General features: G+C 41.4%; 1 protein-coding gene across 1 annotated transcript in view; it reads left to right on the top strand.

Moving 5' to 3' along the window:
- The window catches only part of ttn.2 (titin, tandem duplicate 2), a 209,617-nt gene that overhangs the window by 50,777 nt on the left and 135,399 nt on the right, over positions 1–23,441 (top strand). The window contains exons 43-76 of the mRNA XM_016662277.1: positions 210–488; positions 755–1,318; positions 1,503–1,784; positions 1,876–2,154; positions 2,232–2,513; positions 2,592–2,870; positions 4,333–4,620; positions 4,729–5,007; positions 5,106–5,387; positions 5,553–5,831; positions 5,945–6,223; positions 6,807–7,085; positions 7,185–7,472; positions 7,553–7,831; positions 8,328–8,609; positions 8,841–9,119; positions 9,202–9,480; positions 9,783–10,061; positions 10,149–10,436; positions 10,526–10,804; positions 11,036–11,317; positions 13,942–14,220; positions 14,321–14,602; positions 15,294–15,572; positions 16,547–16,834; positions 17,738–18,016; positions 18,598–18,879; positions 18,964–19,242; positions 19,783–20,070; positions 20,393–20,680; positions 20,785–21,075; positions 22,046–22,333; positions 22,974–23,078; positions 23,155–23,440. Coding sequence (XP_016517763.1) covers positions 210–488; positions 755–1,318; positions 1,503–1,784; positions 1,876–2,154; positions 2,232–2,513; positions 2,592–2,870; positions 4,333–4,620; positions 4,729–5,007; positions 5,106–5,387; positions 5,553–5,831; positions 5,945–6,223; positions 6,807–7,085; positions 7,185–7,472; positions 7,553–7,831; positions 8,328–8,609; positions 8,841–9,119; positions 9,202–9,480; positions 9,783–10,061; positions 10,149–10,436; positions 10,526–10,804; positions 11,036–11,317; positions 13,942–14,220; positions 14,321–14,602; positions 15,294–15,572; positions 16,547–16,834; positions 17,738–18,016; positions 18,598–18,879; positions 18,964–19,242; positions 19,783–20,070; positions 20,393–20,680; positions 20,785–21,075; positions 22,046–22,333; positions 22,974–23,078; positions 23,155–23,440 — 9,700 coding nt within the window. The remainder of the gene's footprint in view (positions 1–209; positions 489–754; positions 1,319–1,502; positions 1,785–1,875; positions 2,155–2,231; positions 2,514–2,591; positions 2,871–4,332; positions 4,621–4,728; positions 5,008–5,105; positions 5,388–5,552; positions 5,832–5,944; positions 6,224–6,806; positions 7,086–7,184; positions 7,473–7,552; positions 7,832–8,327; positions 8,610–8,840; positions 9,120–9,201; positions 9,481–9,782; positions 10,062–10,148; positions 10,437–10,525; positions 10,805–11,035; positions 11,318–13,941; positions 14,221–14,320; positions 14,603–15,293; positions 15,573–16,546; positions 16,835–17,737; positions 18,017–18,597; positions 18,880–18,963; positions 19,243–19,782; positions 20,071–20,392; positions 20,681–20,784; positions 21,076–22,045; positions 22,334–22,973; positions 23,079–23,154; position 23,441) is intronic.

The following is a 23,441-nucleotide window of genomic DNA, read 5'->3' on the forward strand; positions in this document are numbered from 1 at the left end:
AGCTGGAACCCTAGCCCCATGAGAACCTTCTGTGAAAACATGGGGCTAATGTTCCTGCTCTTTTTCTCCTCCACAGTCACTGCTGAATTGCCTTCCACCATTGCTGTACATTCCACCTTTCATGCTCCTGTCAGTTTTTTTTTTACTTAACAAAAGCTGTGGATGTCATAGCTAACATCTATGTTTCACTGTCTCTGTGTGTGCCTCAGTGCCACCTGTTTTCAGGCAGAAAATCAACCCTGTAGAGATCAACGTTGGAAGCCATGCAAAGTTTGACTGCGAGACCGAGGATGCGCCGAACGTGACCTTCAAGTGGTACAAATCTAACATTGAAATCAAACAGAGTGAGAAGTACCGGATCATCAGCCGCCACACGGGGTCTTCACTGGAGCTCCTGAATCCTGTGAAGGCTGACAGCGGTGAATACACCTGCAAGGCTTCGAACCAACACGGCTCCGATAGCTGCACCGCCTCGCTCATCGTGACTGGTAAGATCCCAGTGGGAACCTTTTTCATTTTCTATGCATGTTTGTGTTGGAGACAGAGAGAGAGAATTATATTCATGTTCTGTGTTAATGTGACTCAGTATGGTTTGGAAGGTGCTGTTTGACTCTGACCCAACATGTTTATGCAGAGGTTTAAAATGTCCTCAATGTTGAATCCACATCCCTCACTAAGTTGCAAAGTTTGGTTTGTTTCTGATGTTTTTTTGCTACTCATTAAACGCTGTGTATGTCCTACCTGCTTTCCATAGAGATGTATCCCCCAGTGTTTGTTTCAAAACCAGAGCCAATGACCTTATTTGTGGGCAAACAAGCTGTTCTCCAGTGCTCACTCACTGGATCTTCACCAATGGAGGTTGTCTGGCACAAGGACAACATAGCCATCGCATCTGAAGGGAATTATGTCATAAAAAGTGAAAAGAACAAGTATTCTCTTCACATTAAAAGTCTCGAATTGACTGATCAGGGAGTGTACCTGTGCAAGGCCTCCAACAGTGTCGGCACTGCTACTTTTACCACAGAGCTTACAGTTATAAGAAAACCCAGCTTTGTTAGGACCTTTGAACCAACATCAGCTGCTGTCAATGACCCACTAAAACTGGAGTGCCAGGTGGATGAGGACACTGCGGTGACCGTCACCTGGACCAGGGATGGCAAAAAAGTCCACCTGAGCATGGACTGTAAGATGTCCTTTGAGGATAAGGTGGCAGTTCTTGAGATTCCCAAGTCCAAGCTCAAGGACTCTGGGAAATATGTTTGCACAGCCACAAATGAGGCTGGGAGCTCATCCTGTGAGGCTGTGGTAACAGTTCAAGGTAAGAACCTGCAGGTGATCACTGCTGGTAAAAACTTTTGGTGGTCTATCCGAACTGCAAGCTGCTGCTAATGTGTTGCAATGTTGTCCTTTGTTTTGCCTTTTGTCTTTGTTTTTTGCTGATGTTCTTCTGTGTCTGTTTTGACAATGTTTTTAAGTCTCAGTGTCTCCAAACACTCTTTCAGAACCCCCTGCTTTTGTCAGGAAAATGGAGCCTAAGTTTACCTGGAAGCAGGGTGCAGCTGCACGTTTACAATGCAGTGTTAAAGGATCACCTGAACTTCACATCCACTGGTTCTGGAATGACAGAGAGCTTAGTGATGGAGAGAAATATAAAATCACCTTTAAGAACGGAGTTGCATCTGTGGAAATATTAAACCTTCTGGTGACAGACAGTGGAAGTTACACATGTGAGGTGTCGAATAATGCCGGTAGTGAGAGCTGCTGCACTGTGGTTGCTGTTAAAGGTTTGTTCTGAGAGAGACTTACATGATTCTCTGTGTTCAGTTCAGAAAATATTAGTTTTAACCCCACACACTTTAATCTTTTGACATTCAGAGCCTCCATCCATTAGAAAAGATCTGCAGACCGTAGAAGCTGTGAAAGGTGCAGCAGCTCAGCTGGAGTGTGAGATTGCAGGAACGGCTCCTTTTGACATCAGCTGGTTAAAAAATAAGAAGCCCATCACAGGTGATCATAAGTATAAAATCATCTCCCAAGATTCTCTGTCAAGACTAGAGATCCAGACCTTTGAAAGCGCAGACATTGGAGATTATCAGTGTATCGTTTCCAACGATGTGGGGAAGGTAACCACCAAGGCCTCAGCTAAGCTGAAAGGTTGGTAAACCCGTTAAAGGCTGAGGATTAGTGCTGCACCTGGAACTCAGATTTTAACATGTTACTTGTTTTTGTAGAGCCACCATCTTTCTCAAAGAGAATTGAAAGTGTTACAGCAGTGTTGGGAAATGCAGTGAAGCTACAAGGAACCATAAAGGGCTCAGCTCCCATCACTGTTAAATGGATGAAAGACTCTGAAATACTCAGAGATGATGATCCAAATATCAAGATGGTTTTTGAGAACAATGTTGCAAGCCTTTCTATAACAGCAGTGGCCATTAACCATGGTGGCAAGTACTCATGCCAAGCAGAAAACCAGGCTGGGCAGCAAAAATGTGAAGCCACTCTGACTGTGCAAGGTCAGGGAAAATCTCTGATGCAGATGACATTGTACAAAACTCTTTCTCTTAATAACCACCTAATCTGTCTTACACCAGAACCTGCTAGAATTGTAGAACCTGCTGAGTCCATTAGTGTGACTGCAGGGGACTCAGCCACGTTGGAGTGTACAATCTCTGGAAGCCCAGAGCTGAAAGTGAAGTGGTTCAAAGATGGGAAGGAGATGATAAGTGGGCGGAAATACAAGATGACACTGAAGGACAACGTAGCCACCATGAAGATTTTGACAGCGGAGAAAGGAGACACTTCGGAGTACAAGATGGAAGTGTCCAATAAAGTCGGGAAAGACCAGTGCACATGCTCAGTCACTGTCTTAGGTTAGCTTGCTATTCTACAAATTATGTACAATATATGGGTCCTTCATAATGTTTGGGACATTGATCCATTTTTCTGTGAATTTAAACTGATTATCAGTGTGAAACAATTCAGACATGATTAACATGACCATTCAATACTGTTTCTGAGGCTCTATCCACACCAGCTTCTGTATTTTGTAAAACGGTCTCACTCTTGGAACAAGATGCCACATAAACAATTAGGATTTTTTTTAACACAAACTCTCATTTTCTCCTGAATCTTTTGCCATTGAACTTCAACTGTGATCTAAAGAAGTTGCTCCTCCTGGGTTGTCATGGAGTTCATGTATCTTTGTGTCTTGTTCATGAGAGACTGTAGGATAGATCAAAAGAGGGATGGACAGATAAAAGTCTCTTCTGCACTAATGCAGGCACCTGTCCAGTCGGTTAGCTCTCTTCCCTTACACTTTCCTTTATGAAGAAACATGAAGACACAAAACCCCTGGAGAGACGATGTATCCCTTCTGCCTTGAGAACACCTTGGGATCCCCTAAAATGGGCTGGAGAGCTTCTCTGAAGAAAGGGAGGGCTTTTAGGATTTTCTTCTTTGTCCCAAATCCCATGACCCAATTTTAGATAAACGGATTAATTGGAACCGTCTGTGGACAGTAATCTCTGACAGCTGCCTTTTGCAGGCTGATCCTCAAATGTTCACTTACATTACCATAGTGATGATTCTTTTATGACAGCAGTGAAGATTTTCCTTTGGGATTCATGAGGCCACCATGTTAGATCTTCTTCTTAATGACATTCTGCACCTTTGATTTTGCTTTTGAGTTTGATAATTGCTTGACTTAACTTTTATTTGTTCGGCTTTTCTTCTCATGTTGAACAACTACAGACTCTGTAAGATAGAAATGCTCCACATCACAGTAAAAAGAAATGAAACATAGCCCAGCAATTACAAGTATCTGGAAAACCAATTGTCCAAAACAGCCTGACTGTGATTAAAAAATTGTACTTTCTACTTGAGGAAGCTGAAATGTGCACTTTAAGCATGTCTGAAATGTTAGATTAATAATTTCATACAGGAAAGAAGAGCGGGGAAGCTTAGAAAAATAAATACCAAACATTATGAAGGACTCTGTGTACCAGATTATTAGAAAGCAACACTTTTTACCTCTCAAAAGTTGCTGCTTTTAAGAGGTAAACTGCAAAGTGCTGAACCAGCGGTGATTACTGCAACGTTTTGATGACTTGCTAAATTAAACTCTTTGTCCATTTGCCTTGGATTGGTTTTCCATGGCAGATGTAGAAGGAAGTTGGTTTTGATGACTGTGGTCTGAAAGTAAATCAGTATGAATACTTTAAACTTAAGAGACAGTGTCCAGCATATGATTTTCTCTTGGGTTTAGTTGAACAACTCTTTACAGACGCAGCACAACAGTGTTTATAAATGAGGTGCTTTTTCTTCAACTACCAGATCGGATAATGCCTCCAACTTTCACCAAGTCCCTGAAAAGAGTCGACGGCAACATTGGTAATGATGTGTCCATGGACTGCAAGGTGTCTGGGTCCCAACCCATGACCATTGTTTGGTTCAAAGATGACCAGGAAATAGAGTTGGGAGCCAAATTTCAATCAGAGTTCAAAGATAGCTCTGCCACACTGAGAGTCAGTCGGCTGGAAAAGGCAGACTCTGGAGTTTACAAATGCAAAGCTACCAACTCGGCTGGCTTTAAAGAAACCAGTGGCACGCTCTACGTCAAAGGTTATGAGTCTTTATCTTATTTTCCCTTTCTTTCTTTCTCTTGTGTGACGTTTGAAGAATTTCATGTTAACATGACAAGACTATTTGTTTTTTGTTGATGGCCTCCAGAGCCCCCAGAGTTCACAGAGAAACCAGAAAACCAGGATGTTATACCAGGAGCCAAAGTCTCCTTCAGGGCAGCCTTCACTGGAACTGCTCCTTTGGCTGTTAAATGGTTCAAAGAGGAAAAAGAGGTTGTAACTGGAGGCATTTATTTTATAAAGAAAGATGCTTCTTCCAGCACTCTGGAGCTTCACTCTGTGAAACCCAGTGATTCCTCTCAATACATCTGCCAAGTGTCCAACGATGCTGGGAAAGTGGATTGCTCCACAGTTCTCTTTGTGAAAGGTTCTTGTCCTCATTATAACTGTATCGTTAAATCCCTGACATTGAAGTGACACTTACAAGCCTTGTGTCTTCTAATGAATGTTAACCTCTTCTCCCAGAACCTCCTGTGTTTGTACGAAAGCTTGACGCGACCAAGCTCGTCACAAGTGGCGTCTCCATCAGGTTGGAGTGCAAAGTGTCAGGCAGTCCGGTCATCAGTTTCAAATGGTTCAAGGATGAGATGGAGATCAGCTCCAGTCCTAAATATACAATCAGTGTGTCTGATGTAGAAGCAACTCTTGAAATATTGAACTGTACAACTGGGGACAGTGGCGATTATGTCTGTGTTGCATCAAGTGAAGCAGGCAGTGATCGATGCAGCAGTACAGTTACTGTCAAAGGTTGGTCCATCTACAGGAAGATCTCCTGAATTTTGTTGGTTAATTGCAGTTTTTGTAAAGATAGTTTGATTTATTTAACTTTCAGTCAAAGATTACTGTAAACTTTGTATTATACTTGTTCAGTTGTCGGTCTGCTCGCTGACCGACATCATTACTGTCTTCTAGAACCACCGGTGTTTGTACGTAGCTTGGAGGCCAAAGATGTTGTGAAAGGTTCCGAGATGATGTTGGAGGGCCAAGTCTCTGGCTCTGCTCCTTTCACTGTGTCGTTTTACAAAAACACCAAGGCAATCAGAAATGACAAAAGACACAAAATCACAGTGAAAGACGATCTGGTGGCTCTGCAAGTGCAGGCGGTCGAGGCTGGAGATGTTGGCTTGTACCAGTGCACTGTTGAGAATGAAGTGGGGTTGTCAACCTGTGAATGTCAAGTGACACTCAAAGGTTGGTTAGATGCACCTATATTTTGTCCAAAGCTTTAATCTATAGTCAAAGTCTTTCAGGCTTGATATGTGTGATATCTTGAGATTTTCATAATGTCCATCTTTGACTTGTAGAACCACCGTCTTTTGTAAAAAAGCTTGAAAATGTCAGTTCATTGGTGGGCAGTGATGTTTCTCTCCAATGCACACTGAAGGGCTCTGAGCCCATTACTGTGACCTGGCTAAAGGACAACCATGAGCTCAAAGAAGCTGAAAATGTTAACATTTCATATGAGAACAAGACTGCCCTGCTGCACATTAACGGATTGCACAACAAACATGGAGGAAAATATTCCTGCCAGGCACAGAATCAGGCTGGTAGCCAGACATGCTCTGCTGTTCTGACAGTCAAAGGTTGGTTAAACCTTTTACTTTTGGTTTGCGCTCTCATTTTGTAGTTATAATCTTAGTCATTCATATTTGAATAAAATAACAAGCAAGAGGTTTCACTGAAACAGCCAATGTCTTCACATTTAACCTAAAGTTGCAAAGTGTTGCAATAACTCATTTCATATTTTTTATATAGCAACAGTCCACTACAAACTTCATGTCAAGGCAATTTGCAACACAAACAAGTCCAGTTTATATCCAGATCCATATAATTCATATTCTTTTTAACTTGACCACTAGATGTCAGTATTTGTTATACAGTTCTCCTTTAGGTAATTGCCCTAACAGCTATTGATCAGATCTCCAAAAACCATCTCAACATACAAAATGTTAGCATTTAGCATTGGTTTCAACCATCAACCACTGCTTATTGGAAAAAAAAATAGACATCTACACAACCCGGCTAGATTAGGTATGTCCAAGTGTTTGTTAGAAGGGAACAGATTGGGATTGAACCGATATGAATGACTCTGCAAGTAAAAAAGAACCAGATGCTTCTCCTGAAATGTTAATTTTCTCTTTAAAATAATTCTTCTTGATGTATCAGAACCAGCTAAGATCACAGAAGAGGCTAAGTCCATCAGTGTGACTCAGGGGGATCCGGCCACACTGGGGGTCAGGTTCTCTGGTACAAAACCACTGAAGGCCAAATGGCTTAGGGCCGGCAAGGAGCTGACCTCAGGCCAGAGATTTAAAGTACAGACCACAGACACCAGCTCTGTGCTCAAGATTCTCAAAACTGAGAAAACTGACAGTGGTGAATTCACCTTTGAGATTTCTAATGACGTTGGACAAAGTTCTTGCGAGGCCACGCTCACCGTTCTTGGTCAGTGCTTAATGTGCACGGGTAACATTAAAGTAAACTTTGCTTGTTTTCATCCAAATTTGCAACTTGTAACCCTTGTTTTTATGTTATTCATGTCAGATCAAATAATTCCTCCATCCTTTACGAGAAAACTGAAGCAAACAGAAGGTATTAAAGGATCATTCGCTCATCTGGAATGCCTTGTGTCAGGCTCCCTGCCGATTACTGTCCAGTGGTACAAAGACGAGAAGGAGATTCAGGCTGATGATAGACATAAATGTACATTCTTTGAGAATGTTGCTTGCCTGGAAATCTCTGATCTTCACCTTAAAAATGGTGGAAGTTATACATGCATCGCCAAAAACAAAGCAGGGACAGTCCAGTGCTCAGGAATCTTGTTCGTAAAAGGTCTGAAATGGTTGATTTGTCTAGTTTTATTGTTAACTAAGGATTTTCTTCACAAGCAGTGAATTGCTTCTCTGTTTCAGAACCACCATGCATTCTTGAAAAGCCTGAATCCATGAATGTGTTACCTGGATCAAAGGTCCAGTTTAATGTACTGCTCTCTGGCACACCCCCACTGAACATCAAATGGTTTAAAAACAAGAAAGAGATTTTATCAAGTGCTGATTGCTCTGTGATTAAAGACAACACATCCAGTTCACTGGAGCTTTTCTTTGCTAAGAGCTCAGATTCTGGAGACTATGTGTGTGAAATTCAGAATGATGTGGGATCCACTTCCTGCCAAGCAACGCTGTTCGTCAAAGGTTCTCTGTCGTAACTTTATATTTGAATCTCCTGCAGATACACATTTTAATTTGTTTACAGATTGTAATTGTTTTTATGTAGTTGCTTGTTCTGAATAGTGATGCTTTACTCATTAAGTCTAGACCAGTGGTTCTCAATATTTTTATAACAAGTATCAACTAAGTAAATATTGACAAACTTGCTGTTAGCAGTTATGGTCATTAAACACATCAATTAAATAGCTGATGTCTGTTTACATAACAGTTACAGTTACTACATTCATATTTACCTCAGAATTGATTAAAACCAACATTTCTTCTGAAAGCTTTTAATCCAATTCAAATACCACAAATCATGCACATACCACAGTTTGAGAACCAGAGGTCTAAACCATTTGAAAGTAGCTCAAGAGAAAATTCTCATATCTCACATTTTAAGCCCCAGCTGTACGCATCATGATAGTTTCTAAAGATTATTTATACCGCAGCTCATTTGGCTTTTTATTTTACTTCTCAGAGCCTCCTAAGTTCACTCGGACACCGGACCGTGTGTCCGTAGTGCGTCCCGGGCAAAGCAAAGTGTTTGAGTGCCAGGTGACCGGCACACCTGAAATAGACATGTATTGGTTCAAGGAGGGCTCTGAGATCAGCGCCAGTGATCGCTTCAAGATGGCCTTTGTAAACTCTGTGGCTACTCTGGAGGTTTGCGGGGCTGAAGCTAAAGACGGTGGTCTTTACTACTGTGAGGCTCGCAATGAGGCTGGCAGTGAGAGCTGCAGCATGGAGCTCAAAGTGAAAGGTTTGTTGGGCTGGAGCGTCGAGAATCCAAACACTAGGAAATTATCCTTAAAGTTAAATTGGTAGAGAGTTTTTCATGCTCTATTTAGTAGATGTCTCTTTGAAGCTAAATGACCTAATGGACCTAACTCACTACAATTATGTGGTTAAACACATGTATAGCATCAAATATTTACTAGAGAATTACCTCTTGAGGTAAAGTTATATGACAGTTTTTCTTCTTTCGTCTCAGAACCACCAACTTTTATTAAAGAACTTTCTCCAGCTGATGTTGTGAAGGGTTCAACGGCATCTTTTGAGTGCCAGATTGCCGGAACAGGTCCATTTGAGATAACCTGGCACAAAGATGGAAAAGAGATCAAGCCCAGTGCAAAACATGGCTTTTCCCAGATAAATGACACTTTGACCCTAGAGATCCACAGATGTGACGGTGTAGATGTGGGTGAATATCAGTGTACTGTAGCTAATGAGGTTGGGACCTGCACTTGTAAAACAACTCTAAGCCTCAAAGGTTGGTTTCTTTAGATGTAAAAGTCCCCTATTTTTAGTTTGTGAAGTGAAAACCGCTGACTTCACATTATTTTTTCCAATAGAACCTCCAACCTTTACCAGGAGGATTGAGGACAGTGTTACGGTCCTGGGTAAACTGGCACAGTTTCAGTGTGTTGTTGTGGGTTCTCCAACTCTTTCTGTCCAATGGCAGAAAGATGAGAGCTGGATTTTGGAGGATCCAAGGATTGAGAGAACTTTTGAAAACAATGTGGCGACTCTCAGGATTTCTGCCTGTGAAGCGTCTCATTCAGGCAGATACAGCTGCCAGGTGATAAACGAGGCTGGGCAAGATAAATGCTTCGGCACTCTCACAGTTCAAGGTAATCTGCTCAACCAACAATCCTTACTCCATACTTTTCACACTTACAAAGCCATTTCATTATGTACACCTTGCTAGCACCGGGTTGGGTCCTTTGTTCTCAGAAATATCCTAATTCTTCATCCCATTTATTCAACAAGGTGCCTGAAATATTCCTCTGAGATTTTGGTCCATATTGACATGATATAATCCTAAATGCATCATATCATATTATGCAATAGAAAAGATGTACCTATAAAGTGGTTGGTGAGTGAATATTAAAGCAAGGAATCGATTTAATCCTGACTTTGCTCTGCGTTGTAGAACCTCCTCAGATCTTAGAGAAGCCTGAGGAAATCAAGGTAACAGTCGGAGATCCAGTCAGTCTGGACTGTAAGGTGAAAGGCTCACCTGAGCTCAAGGTGAGATGGATGAAAGATAGCAAGGAGCTTCAGTCCATAAGGCAGCACAAGCTTGTCTTTGAGAACAACATCAGCAGCCTAAAGATTCAGGGAGCGCAGAAAGCAGATGAAGGAGAGTATGTGTTTGAGGTGTCAAACCACATCAGCAGCTGCTCCTGCAAAGTTAAACTGGTCGTATTAGGTTGGTGCGACCATCCCGACTAATGAGCTTCATCAGCTACACACTGATTCAATCATATTGACCTTCTTACTCCTCTTTTGGTGACAGAGCAAGTAATTCCTCCAAGCTTCATCAAACCACTGGTAGAAATGCAGGAGATTCTGGGCTCATTTGTTCAGATTTGCTGTAAAATATCCGGTTCCCTCCCAATCTCTGTGGAGTGGCAGAAAGATGGGAGTAAAATCTCCAGTGGTGTCAAACACAAACTGATCCAGCAGGACAACTCCGTGTCTGTGGAAATCGAACAGCTTGAGAGGCCTGATGCTGGGTCGTATTCTTGCAAACTGACCAATGCAGCTGGGAGCTGTGAATGTAGTGGATCCCTCAGGGTCAAAGGTCAGACACTGCTCTTCAGTTTGACTGGTCGTAATGTACTGAAACAAAGGTGAGTACCTCTCAAACCTGGTTTATTGTCTTGCCTTCAGAGCCTCCCAGCTTTGTGTTGCTGCCCGAGTCTCAGGCGGCTCTGCCCAATGCCACAGTTCGCTTCAAAAGCACGTTTACGGGCACGCCGCCCTTTACGGTCAAATGGTTCAAGGACGACACAGAGCTCATGACCGGGCCAACATGCTTCACAGGCGTGGATGAAACGTCCTGCTTCTTAGAGCTCTACTCAGTGGCCGTCGCTCAGAGTGGAATTTACTCTTGCCAAGTCAGCAACGATGCTGGTTCTGTACGCTGCAGTGCAGATTTGACTGTCAAAGGTTGGGACTCACAATTTTCTGAATAAATTCTTCATCTCATGCTCCAGCTAAACCCATCCTTCCTACGTTATAGTGCAGTGATTCTGTTCACTCAGATGTAGTACATCAAAATGTGTCTGGTCTTTGTATTGCATTCGCTGCTAGCTCATGACTGTCAGCTTGTATGCTCTGTTACTGTCTGTTCTGTTTGCTTCCAGCTGCTGATTGTCTGTCTGTGTTTTGGCCTTCCAGAACCACCTGAGTTTGTGCTGAAACTTCCCGCCACTAAGTTTGTAAAGCGGGACGAATCACTCCGCCTGGAGTGCAAAGTCCGTGGCACAGCCCCTCTGAAAACAACCTGGTACAAACACGACACCAAGGTCTCGGACGGGGGCAACTACAGGACCTCGTTTGTTGACTCGGTAGCTGTCCTGGAGCTGGTGTCCAGCAGCTTTGATGATGACGGAGTTTACACCTGTGAAGCTCAGAATGATGCTGGCAGTGTGAGCTGCAGCACCACACTTACGGTTAAAGGTCAGCCTCCCACGGACGTCTAACAAGCCTCTAATACTTGGTGCTCACGGTTAAAGCTGACATCTGTAACAACTCCTCTTTATCTCCATCTTGAATCTGAGCAACCACCATCAGAAGTGCTCTTCTTCACCTTAATCATTAATCAGATTGACTCCACTTGTACCTTCTTCTGAAATGAAACACAGCGTATTAACAAACTATAATAAATTCTAACATATTTCCTCGATAACTCATATTCTAGCCATACTTAACTACATACTAAACAAACACTACTTCCTAAACATCTGATTCCACCTCATTCTACATCCCCACTGCAAAACCACAAGAAGTTACAAAGTATTTTTGTCTAGTTTCGAGGGTAAATATCTTATTACATTTAAAATGTGACAAAACTGACTTGGTAACTTCTCAGCAGTATACAGGGGCTTATTTTAAACCAATAATTCTTGAATATTGATTAAAAAAAAGAAATACCAACTCCATTGGCAATTTTTTTTTCACTTGTTACACAACATTTTCCCATGTTATAAGTGAACAAATCTGCCAGTGGAACTAATACGTTTTATTGATATTCAAGAATTATTTACGTAAAACAAGCTCACATCTTACTGGAAAGCTACTTGAGTTAGTTTTAGTTTTATTTCAAGTAGACTGTGATATTTTCACTAGAAACAAAAATATTTGGTAAGTTTTTGTTGTTAGGTTTACTGCGTGGGGTACAAATCCTTTATTCAATCTTTTACTAAATAATAACACATTTTCCTAACACCTTCTAACATCATCTGGGCTTCGGTCCAGTCAACACTGATCCTCCAAGATGTAAACACGCCATCTGAATGATTTATTAAATCTTCTAATTGAAGATAATTCCTATAAAATGGCCTCCAAAGACTCAAACCCAGAACCCTCTTTGTGCTGCCCCCTTTTAATCGTTACAATTGTCTAAGTTGACCTTGTTAACACCTTCTAGTGATTTTCTTACATTTTGAACTTGGAGCAAAATTCACCTTAATCCATCCAAACTCTTGAGTTTATGCGTGGACATTTTATCTTTAAACACATTAAGTGTTGTTTCTGCAAATTTACAATTAACAACTAACTGTGGGTCAAATTTTTTTATTCTTTTGTATTTTTACAATGCAACTTTCTTTTAATTTCCAGATGAGTTTCTACTGATCTGTCAGCAGTTTTTCCCTCCACTAACTGCACACTTTGACCTTCACCTTCACTAAAGTTACCAATCTCATTTAATTTTCAACTTGTTTTTCTTTTTTAGGAGATGTTTCTGACGTAGTTCCAATATGTAAACCTTATTTATCCCTGATTTCCACCAAATAAATCACATTTAGACCAAGCAGTTTGGTCCTCAGGTGCACCTCAGTAATTTAGAAGGAACTTCATATATTTCATAAAACTTGAAACTCATTTATAGATTCATTAAACACACACAGTGGATTTTTTTATTCTTATTATTTATAGCCAATTAAATCCCAAAATTTACCTTTTTTGAAAATTATAATATTACATAAGACTGATTAAAACAAATGAAGCTCCAACCAATTATTGAATCCAAATACTGTGCAGTGTAAGGTTATTTATCTGTTAAAATTGGCATTTAATTTGGTCTTATGTATCATTTTGACTTTCAGTAACTGGAAGTCAAAATTATCACAATTAACAGAGAAAAGCAACTGAAAAATGTCACCCTATTTAAAATTACTGAAACATATGAACTATGCACCTCTGTGTCACAAAAACTCCTGAAATGATCTAAGAAGCAAAACCAAAATCTGTTTATGTGAAAAAAACACCTGAAAGCAAAGACTGAAACTAAGTGTAAACGTTATTTCCACTCTCATTTTAGTCAAGATATAGCAATAAAAATAACCTTTTACTTGTTTTAAAAGTAAAAGGCAGGTAATAGTTGATCACACATCTGGAATTCATGAATTAAACTTTAAAAGAAAACATGAGATTGTTTAGCCTGGAACTAAACCTCCAATCAGAACTGCTCAACAGCAGGAATATAAATACCAGCTGATTTATTCCTAAACAGAGTTGAAATTGTGCTGATAAAATAAAATAAAATTTTCAGTCATTTTTCTTCAGTTTTCGGCTAAATTCTGATTTTTGGAACCATAAATAAATCGCATGGGAATATATCGGATATGGTCATGTTGCATTTTATTAAACTTTTACATCACTGATGTGAAATAGGCTTCATAGTCCTGCACCAGGAAAAGCCAGATGTGGTAAATCATCTGGATGAAAGCAATGAGTGAAAAATTTAATCATGAAATATTGAAAAAGTCTTTGAAGCACATAATTTCATAATCTCACCGCAGTGTAACTTGTTCATTTTGGTGAAATGTAAATATTTGTTAGACTTTCTAAACTCAATTTAGATGTTTACAAAGCTTCCACATTTAATTCATATTTAATAACCCAGACATTTAGAGAGTTTATTCATGTCTTCATTCAAACAATGCTCTGTGAGACCGCAGAGATTTCATATTTTTACAAAATCACCTAAAACTCCAGTTACAGCTGTCAGCTTTGAGCTTTTAGTTGTGATTCATTTTCCCCGCTCCTGCCTCTGTAACGGTTTCCTGATCTTTTCGTAGACCCCCCTGCATTTGTGAAAGTACCCCAGCCCGTTGAGGGGCTGATGGGTCGGGACGTGAGCTTGTACTGCGAGATGAGCGGTTCCGCTCCGTTCCAGGTCGCCTGGTTCAAAGACAGGAAACCTCTGATGGAGAGCAGGAAGTATAAGATGGTGGGCGAGGGCAGCTCAGCCACTCTGCATGTCATTGGGATAGAGCCTTCGGACGCCGGCGAGTATGAGTGCAAAGTTTCGAACAGTGTAGGAAGTGACTCCTGCCACACTTCGGTTAAACTCAGAGGTCAGTATTGAAAGTAGTGGACCTTCAGGCTACCTTACCCCCCTCCCTCCGCTGCTGCCACCTTTTCTCACTCTGCCTTCTGCGCTGTTTTTGTCCTCAGAGCCGCCATCATTTGTGGAGAAACTGTCCAACATGACAGTGATGCTGGGAGAGGAGGTGACCCTTATGGCCACTGTTAGAGGCTCTGAACCCATTACTGTGTCCTGGGTTCAGGACAAGGATCACATTCTCAGGGACAGTGACAACAGGAAAATCACCTTTGAGAACAACCAGGTGGCACTTACTGTGTTTAAGGCGGATGCAACCGTGGCAGGCAGATACACCTGCCAACTCAGAAATGATGCTGGGAGTGTGGATTGTTTCGCTAACTTGACTGTCCTAGGTTTGTAATCGTATAATTCTCTCTTCCTCTGTCAGTGTTGTTGGACGGTGTATTGTAAATAGAAAAGAAAAGGGGTACATTTTCACCAAAAACTCAGATATTTTGAGATTAATCTCACAAGTTTTCTAGAAAAAATAAGCAAGTTTCTGAGCTCCAAAATTTGAACATTTGCTGGGGGAAAAAATCTGAAATTTTTAGGTTAATCTCAGAAATTTTCTAGAAGAAACTTGAAAATTTCTGAGCTTAAAAAGTTGAAACTTGCCAGAAAAAATCCACAAATTTTGAGATTAATCTTGCAAATCTTCTAGCAAAAACATGGACATTTCTGTTTGACTTCAAAAGTCAAACATTTTGAAACTTAGAACTTCAACTCAATTTTCAAATATCTGACTTTTGAACTTCAGAAAATTCCATATTTATTCTAGAAAATTTGAACTTTTTTCATAGTAAAATTTCTGAGATAGATCTAGTTTTTTCTAGCACGTTTGACTTTTCTAACTCAGAAATTTTCATATTTTTTTTCTATAAAATATCTGAGATTATTCCCAAAATTTCTGAATTTTTTGGCAGAAATTTAGTCCTTTTCTGTTTCTATCTATAATGGCCCCAATACACCGTCATATTCTTGTCTGTCAGTCGATGTGTTGTCCATGTTTGATGAAAAGCATGTTCTGCTCCTTCCCACTTCCAGAACCAGCTAAGATCATAGATAAACCCGACACTTTGAGCGTGACGGCCGGCGACATGGCCGCCCTGGAGGTCAAAGTGGGCGGAACGCCGGAGCTCGTTCCCAAGTGGTTCAAAGACGGCATGGAGCTGGCCACATCCGGGAAGTACAAGATCTCCTTTTCGCAGATGATCTCCAGTCTGAACGTGCTTTCTACGGAGAAACTGGACTCTGGGGAATACACCTTCCAGGTCATGAACCAAGTGGGAAAAGACCTGAGTAAAATTAACCTCACCGTTTTAGGTGGGTGTTGAATCTGTGTTAATTTGGTTTGAAAATATGTAACATTGTGTGATTTCTTTTAGTTTCTAAAAAATGTGGATTTATTATGAAAAAGGTTAAGAAAAATCTACATCAACAATAATGTATTTATTTCAGGAGTTCAAGTCAAAAGGAGAAACTAATTATATAGATTCATTAAACACAATGAAAAAATAAAATATTACAAATTACTTTTGGTCTAGTTTCTAGCTGCAAATATCTCAGTACATTAGAAATAAGACAAAACTAACTTATAAGTGACTTTTCAGCAAGATTTAGGAGTTTATTTTTTAATATTGATAAACAGTTCTAGTTCCACTGGCAGTCGTTTTCACTTATAAGACATTTTCCCATTTTATAAGTGAGAAAATCTGCCAGTGGAGCTAGAACTTTTTCATTAATACTAAGGAATTATTTACTTAAAACAAGCTCCTCTATGTTACTGGAAAGTTACTTCTATGTTAGTTTTGTCTTATTTCAAGGATATGAAGACATTTGCACTAGAAACTAGATTAATAAGCCATTTCTGCATTGAGATTCTCATTAAGTTAAATATGAAACATCTTTTCACCTTGATGTTATTTGGCACAATACAGATAAAACAGGTGTGATTTGACTGATAAAATAACTGTAATGTCAATGGTTATATTTAGAGTGTGGAGGGCCACATGAAAACTTCTAGCGGACCAGATTTGGCCCACGGGCCTTTAGTTTGCCACCTGCTGTGGTGTATGTTGTTTTATTTTATCTTTACTTCTTTTCTTGGCTTTTTTAAACATATGTTTTGAATTATTTGTATTTTATAAAGTTGTAAATTGTATAAACCTTAAAAACCTACAAGGGCAGACTACCTCTGACTTCCTGAAATAAAAATATTTTTATAATATTGTGATTCACTGAGTTGCAGCTGTAAACCTGAGCATGTTCTTACACACTGTTGCCTCCGTCGTCAACAGATAAGACCGTTCCTCCATCGTTCACCAGGAAGCTGAAGGACTGTAAGATGACGGTAGGAGAAGCTGCAGAGATGGAGTGCAAAGTGTCGGGCTCCCCACCTTTTACTATTTCATGGTACCACGATGGTGAGGAGATACAGAGCGGGCCGAACTGCGAGGTTTCCTTCAGCGACAACAGCTGCACGCTCAGAGTGCCGACCCTGAGGCTGACTGACTCCGGAGCTTACAAGTGCAAAGCTGTCAACAAGGCTGGTTTCAGCGAAACCTCAGCAACTTTGGCTGTCAAAGGTCAGTTCCTGCTTCATGCTGAGCGCTTCTGTTTTGGTTCTGTTCAGTGAAATGCAAATAATTAATCTACTTATGATTTGTTGTTCATTAACCAAAGATTAAAATTAGCTCCAACTGCTGCTTAGACCTTCAGGTAGTGTTGTAGCTCGGCTGCCATCCAGCAGAGGGCGCCACTGGTCATGCTTAAGCAGAGCCAGTTGATGTAAGAACGGGAAATAGAAATGGTCAAACTGAGTCCGTTGAGAGATGCAACATGAACTCTGCGGTTCTGTTTTCAAATATAAAAAACGGACAAAGTTTCATCTTAACAGAGCTTTATTCAGCTGAGCTGCATGATGGAGCAGCATCAAGTTCTCATTTAAAAATTATAAATTTGGTAAAAAGTGAGGATGTGTCAACAGAAAAGTGGAGGCATAGACGAGAAAAATTGCACCATGTTGAGAGAAAACATGATGAAAATAAGCAGAGTTGATTTTGAAGGCAGTTAATTCCCTTTTAACGTCCCTTTAAGAGCAACAGACGGTATTTCTGTATGAACGTCTCTCTGTTTTGGGGGAATTAAGTGTTTCACATATTTTATTCTTTCCATATTTTATTTTTCTGTTGAGCAAACTTAGAGGTTCTTGTTTTTTATATTTTGTCAATATGTTTCAGTTTAATATGAGAAAATCACAATTTTCTGCTTATTAATACAGTTAGCACAAAACAATGTTAAAATTTACTGTTTTTGTTTTTTAATTCACCTCTTGATCCACTACAAGTCTCAGGTTTTTAAGAAAATGGCCTCTTATTAATTAATTAATCCTTAGTCGATCGATCAATCATTAATTAACACATTAATTGTTAACTTCTTTCCCTATCACATTCTGACTCCACCTTGTTGGATGTTTCTGTCTCGCCCAGAACCTCCGTCTTTCGTGGTGCCGCTGCAGCCGATGGAGGCCATGCCGGGCTCCATCGTGACCTTCTCAGGCATGGTGAAGGGCAGCGCGCCGCTCACCCTGAAGTGGTTCAGAGGAACCAAGGAGATGCTGCCAGGGAAGGACTGCAGCTTCACCCTGAAGGACAACCAAGTGACTCTGGAGCTTCACAACGTGAACCGGTCCCATGCTGGAGAATACACCTGTCAGATCATCAACGACGCAGGAAAAGAAAGCTGTGCTGTGAATCTCACAATCAAAGGTTAGTTTCACTGCTCTACCTCCAGTTACAGTCCTAGAAGCTCCAGTTAGAACCAGGATGAGAGGAAACCGTTCTTCTGGAGTGATAATAGTTGTTTAGATAACTTAAGGTCTGTAAGTTACCTAAAGAGATAACTTACAGATATGAAGCTAAACCAGGAAGGATTAGGTCCCAGTACGTTTGTATCTCAACTGCTAAAAATGAGGAGTTGTCTAGATGATGGTTCTTTTACATGCTAATCAGCAGTTGTGGCCACTATTAGCTAAACTAACTTTTAACTTAGTGCTTTAGCTAACTTTGAAAATGTTTTGTGCCCTTAGCTTCCCCTATATTATTTCTTACAGATAACTTATGAAGTGCTAATTTAGTTGGTTGTTTTGTAAACTTTCAGTTGTGTTAAAGTTTTGGTGACATAACACAGTTTAGATGTCAACATGATTGAAATATGCGCTTTAGCATCAGTGGCGCCAGCTTTTTAGTTTAGTTTATCTCATTAGTCTCTAAGTTTATAGAGAAGGTGTGAGAATGAGCAGAGATGATTTAGTTTCCTCTTTAAAGGATGTTTTGTTTGTGTCTGTCAGAACCGGCAGCCTTCTCTAAGAAGCTGAAAGACGTGTCGGTCGAGAAGGGCAAACCTTTAACGCTCGAGTGTTCGTACACCGGAACTCCAAAGATCACAGTGAGCTGGTTCAAAGACGGCCAGCAGATCTTTGCTTCCTACAAATACAACATCACCACGACGGAAAGCTCCTGCATCCTGGAGTGTCTCAGCACAGACGACAAGGAGGCTGCAGGGACGTACAGCTGCCAGGTGTCCAACGACGCAGGAAAGGACACAAGTGATGCTGTTGTGTCCATTTTGGGTTAGTCTTACTTCAGATCCGACTGATTTTCTTCTGCCGAAGAATCCCAGAAGTCCTCACTCCCATGTTTCATTGTGTCATCAGAGCCTCCATACTTTGTTGAATCTCTGGAGCCCATGGAGGTGACCGCTGGTGATGCAGTGTGTCTGAAGTGCCAGGTGGCAGGTACACCTGAGATCAAGGTGTCCTGGTTCAAGGCTGACGGCAAAGTGCGGTCCAGCTCCAGCTGTAAGTTGGAGTACTCAAAGGGCGTCGCCAGTCTGAAGCTCAGCAAAGCCACCAAGGCTGACATCGGGGAGTACACCTGCAAGGCGGAGAACAAGATCGGCTCTGCCTCCTCCACCTGCAGACTCAATGTTCTCGGTAAGGACGTTTTCACACCTGATAGTCCCATAGACTGTCGGAATATTTCTTATATTTTCAGCTGTTGTGGTTCTCTTTCACACTGCACTGCGTCAAATGAATCAAACTAATTGAAAACTTGTTCCCCTCCTTGCCTGTGGTGGCACTGCACCAAGAACTACTGAAGGAAATTACACTGAAGAAGACACTGAGCCAACTTCCTTTTACGCAAAATGTAAAAAAGAATGGAGTCGCATCAGATTTAGGATTTCTCTTTTGTCATTGTCATTTCTCCTGTTAGCACTAAACTTGCATTTCTTTTGGTTTTTATTTACCCAGAATGCCCTGCACTATAGTTTCCTTCCTGCTTTTGTATTTTTTTAAATGGACCAGAGTTCACTTTTTTGGTCCAGATCAGCTTTCACACTTCCGTGTGAACCAGAATTTCTAGACAAACAAACTGGAGTTTGAATAAAGCGGACTAAACAGCCTGGTGTGAATTCACCCTAAGAACTGAATTTAGAGAAATCCTGACACCTACTGTTCCTCTGTTTTCTCCAGAGGCCAAAACGCCTCCTTCCTTCCCCAAAAAGATCACCAGCCTGCAGGAGACAGAGGGCCAGGCGGTGCGTTTTGAGTGCCGTGTCGCCGGCTCATCACCCATTGAGGTGTCATGGCTGAAAGACGGCGAGCCGCTGATGCAGGGAGGCGAGTTCTCTATGCTGTATGACGACAACACGGCTGTGCTGCAGATCGGCCATGGCGAAATGAGGCATTCTGGGGAATATACATGCGTGGCGACCAACAGTGTTGGCTCAACTTCCTGCAGAGCCAAACTCACCATGCAAGGTCTGTTATAGTCCCACTGGAGGATGTTTGCAAAGGAAGCAGAGGATTCTGGGTCTTAGTTTAACTCTGCTTTTGATGACAAACGGTTACAGGTGTCATTAGATACAGCCGAGTTCATGAACTTGGATCAAGAATGAGTCTTGTTTGTTTAAAGCATTTAAACAATCAAGATATTTGGACACTACTGATGTTAAGACTATGTGTGCAGTGGAGAGTAAGGGGTTTAGAAACCTTTCTGTGCTGTAGTAATGTGTCAAAACAGCTGGGGTCCATCTAAAGATTTCTTGTTTTATCTTCTTGCTGCTCCTTCATGGGTCTGCAGAACCCAGATACGCTCCGGTCTTTGACAGAAAGTTGTCACCGCGGGAGGTGACGGTGGGTGACAGCATCGAAATGGAGTGTCACATGACTGGGTCCGCCCCCATCAAAGTCACATGGTCCAAAGACCATAAAGATATCCGCTCTGGTGGGAACTATAAGATCAGCTGTGTGGAAAACACCGCCCACCTGACCATACTGAAGGCGGATAAAGGTGACACAGGGAAATACTTCTGCCATGCCTCCAATGACATGGGGAAGGACTCTTGTTCCACTGACATCTCTGTCAAAGGTATTTTGGTCTTCTCATCCAAAACCCTCAAACCCATCTGAGGGGAAGTCTTAGGTGAGTACCCACTTCTTCTCTTCACCGTTTCTTTTCCCTCTTGGTTTCAGAGCGTAAAAATCCACCGATGTTCACCAAAAAGCCCTCGGAGCACATCGAAGACATGGAGGGCAAACTGGTAAAAATCGAGGGCAGAGTCTCCGGCTCTCAGCCCGTTTCTGTCAGCTGGTTCAAAGACGGCAAGGAAATCCACAGCTCTGACAAATACGATATCAGCTTTAAGAGCAATGTGGCGGTGCTGTGCATCAAGAGCAGCCAGGTGACCGACAGCGGCAGGTACTCCTGCCAGGCCTCCAACGAAGCTGGAAGAGCTTCCTGCGACGTCACTGTGGGCATCCTGGGTGGGTCTGGTGTTCAAAGGTCACTCAGTCGATCGGCTGATGTGTCAAACGCTTTAAGACGATAAAGATTTTTAAATAATACAACGAAAAACAACCTGTGGCTGTAAAAGAAGTTAGATTCCACTTAGAAATAATAGTTCAGATACATTTTAAAGGAGACCTGTTATGCGAAATGTTCATTTTGCATGTCTTTGTACTTCCATTTGGGTCTCCACTGCTTCTACAAACAGCCCAATTGCTTAAAAAAACCACCCAGCCATTTTATGGCAATAAGCTAATGTTCTTTGGTGTCTTGAAAATGAGCTGTTTCAAAAACGTTCTGTTGCCTAGCAACCCCAGCAGAGTTCCACCAGTCACCTAGCAACCCAAGTGAAGCTCCAACCAGTTTGGTCAGCTGGTTTTACTGCTGGATTTACATGCTCTGGAAAGACAATTGTTATTTTAATTTAAAGTGACAGGAGGCCCTAAAACAACTAAATTCTCATTATCTAGGAATAATTTCCCCCATAGACATATAGTAACATGTTCATGGAAGCATAACAGGTCCCCTTCAATTTCCTTCACTTTTACTAGGTGAAGGATAATGCTCAGCTGCAGAATAATGCTCTGCAGCTGAGCATTATTCTTTTTTTATTTGTTCCTGTTGGTTATTTGGTTTGTTCCTGTCTCTGTTTTTGCCTGTTATAGTCTCTGTTGGTGTTTTCCAGTCTGTTATTTCAAGCAGCTGAAGGGTCACCAAAATCACAAATCTTTTGGTATTCATTCTTTTGTCAGTGTGATAAACTGACGGCCTCTGCCCACAGGCCCACTCTGACTTTTTAGTACCTTTTCAGAAACTTGTTTTTTGTAAAAATGTGTTGTACAGAATGAAATGGATCGCCCATTGGTGCCTGGTGCACAAGTTTTGTTTCTAGATTAAACTGATCACTGTGTCTGCAGCTGAGTTCAAACCATTTGATCTCATCTGCAGAAGCCAAGAAGCCTCCAGTGTTTGACGTTCCACTCAAACCAGTGACTGTGGATGAAGGCGACAAGCTGAGCCTCAGGTGTCACGTCTGCGGATCCGCTCCTCTGAAGGTCCAGTGGATGAAGGACAGGAAGGAGCTTTCATCAGCCGGCAGCATCAGGCTCGGCTTCTCTGATGGTACGGCCAGTCTGGAGATCAGCTCAGCCTCCAAACACGACGCTGGCGATTACCTCTGCAAGGCTACAAATGAAGCCGGCGCCGAGTTCTGCAAGGCCAAAGTCACAGTGAAAGGTAAAACCCGAACGGCCTCCTGTTCATCAGCCAGTATCTAAACCTTCACTGCAAAACACAACATTTTACCAAGTATTTTTTCTAGTTTCTAGTCGTGTTACATCTCAAATAAGAGAAAACTAACTGACAAGTAACTTTTGAGCAAGATTTAGGAGATTGTCAGTAATTCCTTAATATTGATGAAAAAGTGCTTGTTCCATTAGCATCTCACTTATAACAAAAAGATTCTAACATACATTTCACTTGTATGTGAAATTTCTTGTGGGTTATTTTTTTTTTTCATTGTTTCTGGGTAAGGTGCAACACAAAGTATTCATCCAGGGTTTTGCTTTTAATTTAATTTATTAGTAATAGGGACCGAAACACAGTATTGAGCATGACCATTTAATAAATGTCTAAATAAAGCAAGAGTGAGCTGCATCCTGATATTGTTGCTAAAAAGACAAAATTTTTGCATATGGTTTGCTGATTTTTTTTTTTTTTTTTTAATCTGGCAAACCTGCAGGATTTGTTTTTCTACATTTATAATAATTTACTCATTTATTTCTCTGCAGAAATCTGACTATAAATGCTGTGTATTTAGTTTACTGTTTAGCTGGTAAGACAAATAAAAATGTTTCCTTGTGTTGTTGTCTTACAGAGAAACCAGGAGCAGCTAAACCTGAGACTCCAGCAGCAGCTCCAACCAAAAAACTGGATAATCTATTCTTCATCGAAGAACCCAAATCCTTACATGTTACAGAGAGTAAGACCCTCAAAGTGGAGAAAAAAACCTTTAGAAAGTGTTTGTTTCCTGTCCTGACCTCCACCTCTCTCTGCAGAGGGAACTGCCACCTTCATCGCTAAGGTTGGAGGAGAACCCATCCCAAGTGTGAAGTGGATGAAGGGAAAATGGAGGCAGCTCACCCACGGCGGCCGCATCTCCATCGTGCAGAAAGGTCAGGAGTCCAAGTTGGAGATCCGAGAGGTGACCAAGTCGGACTCGGGTCAGTACCGGTGCGTTGCCTCCAACAAGCACGGCGAGATCGAGTGCAACGCCGACATGCATGTTGACGGAAAGAAAGAGGCGCCGCAGCTGGAGGGAGACCTCCGAGCCAAACTGAAGAAG

The sequence above is a fragment of the Poecilia formosa genome, unplaced genomic scaffold (genome assembly GCF_000485575.1).
Source record: "Poecilia formosa unplaced genomic scaffold, Poecilia_formosa-5.1.2 Scaffold367, whole genome shotgun sequence".
Classification (NCBI taxonomy): Eukaryota; Metazoa; Chordata; class Actinopteri; order Cyprinodontiformes; family Poeciliidae; genus Poecilia; species Poecilia formosa.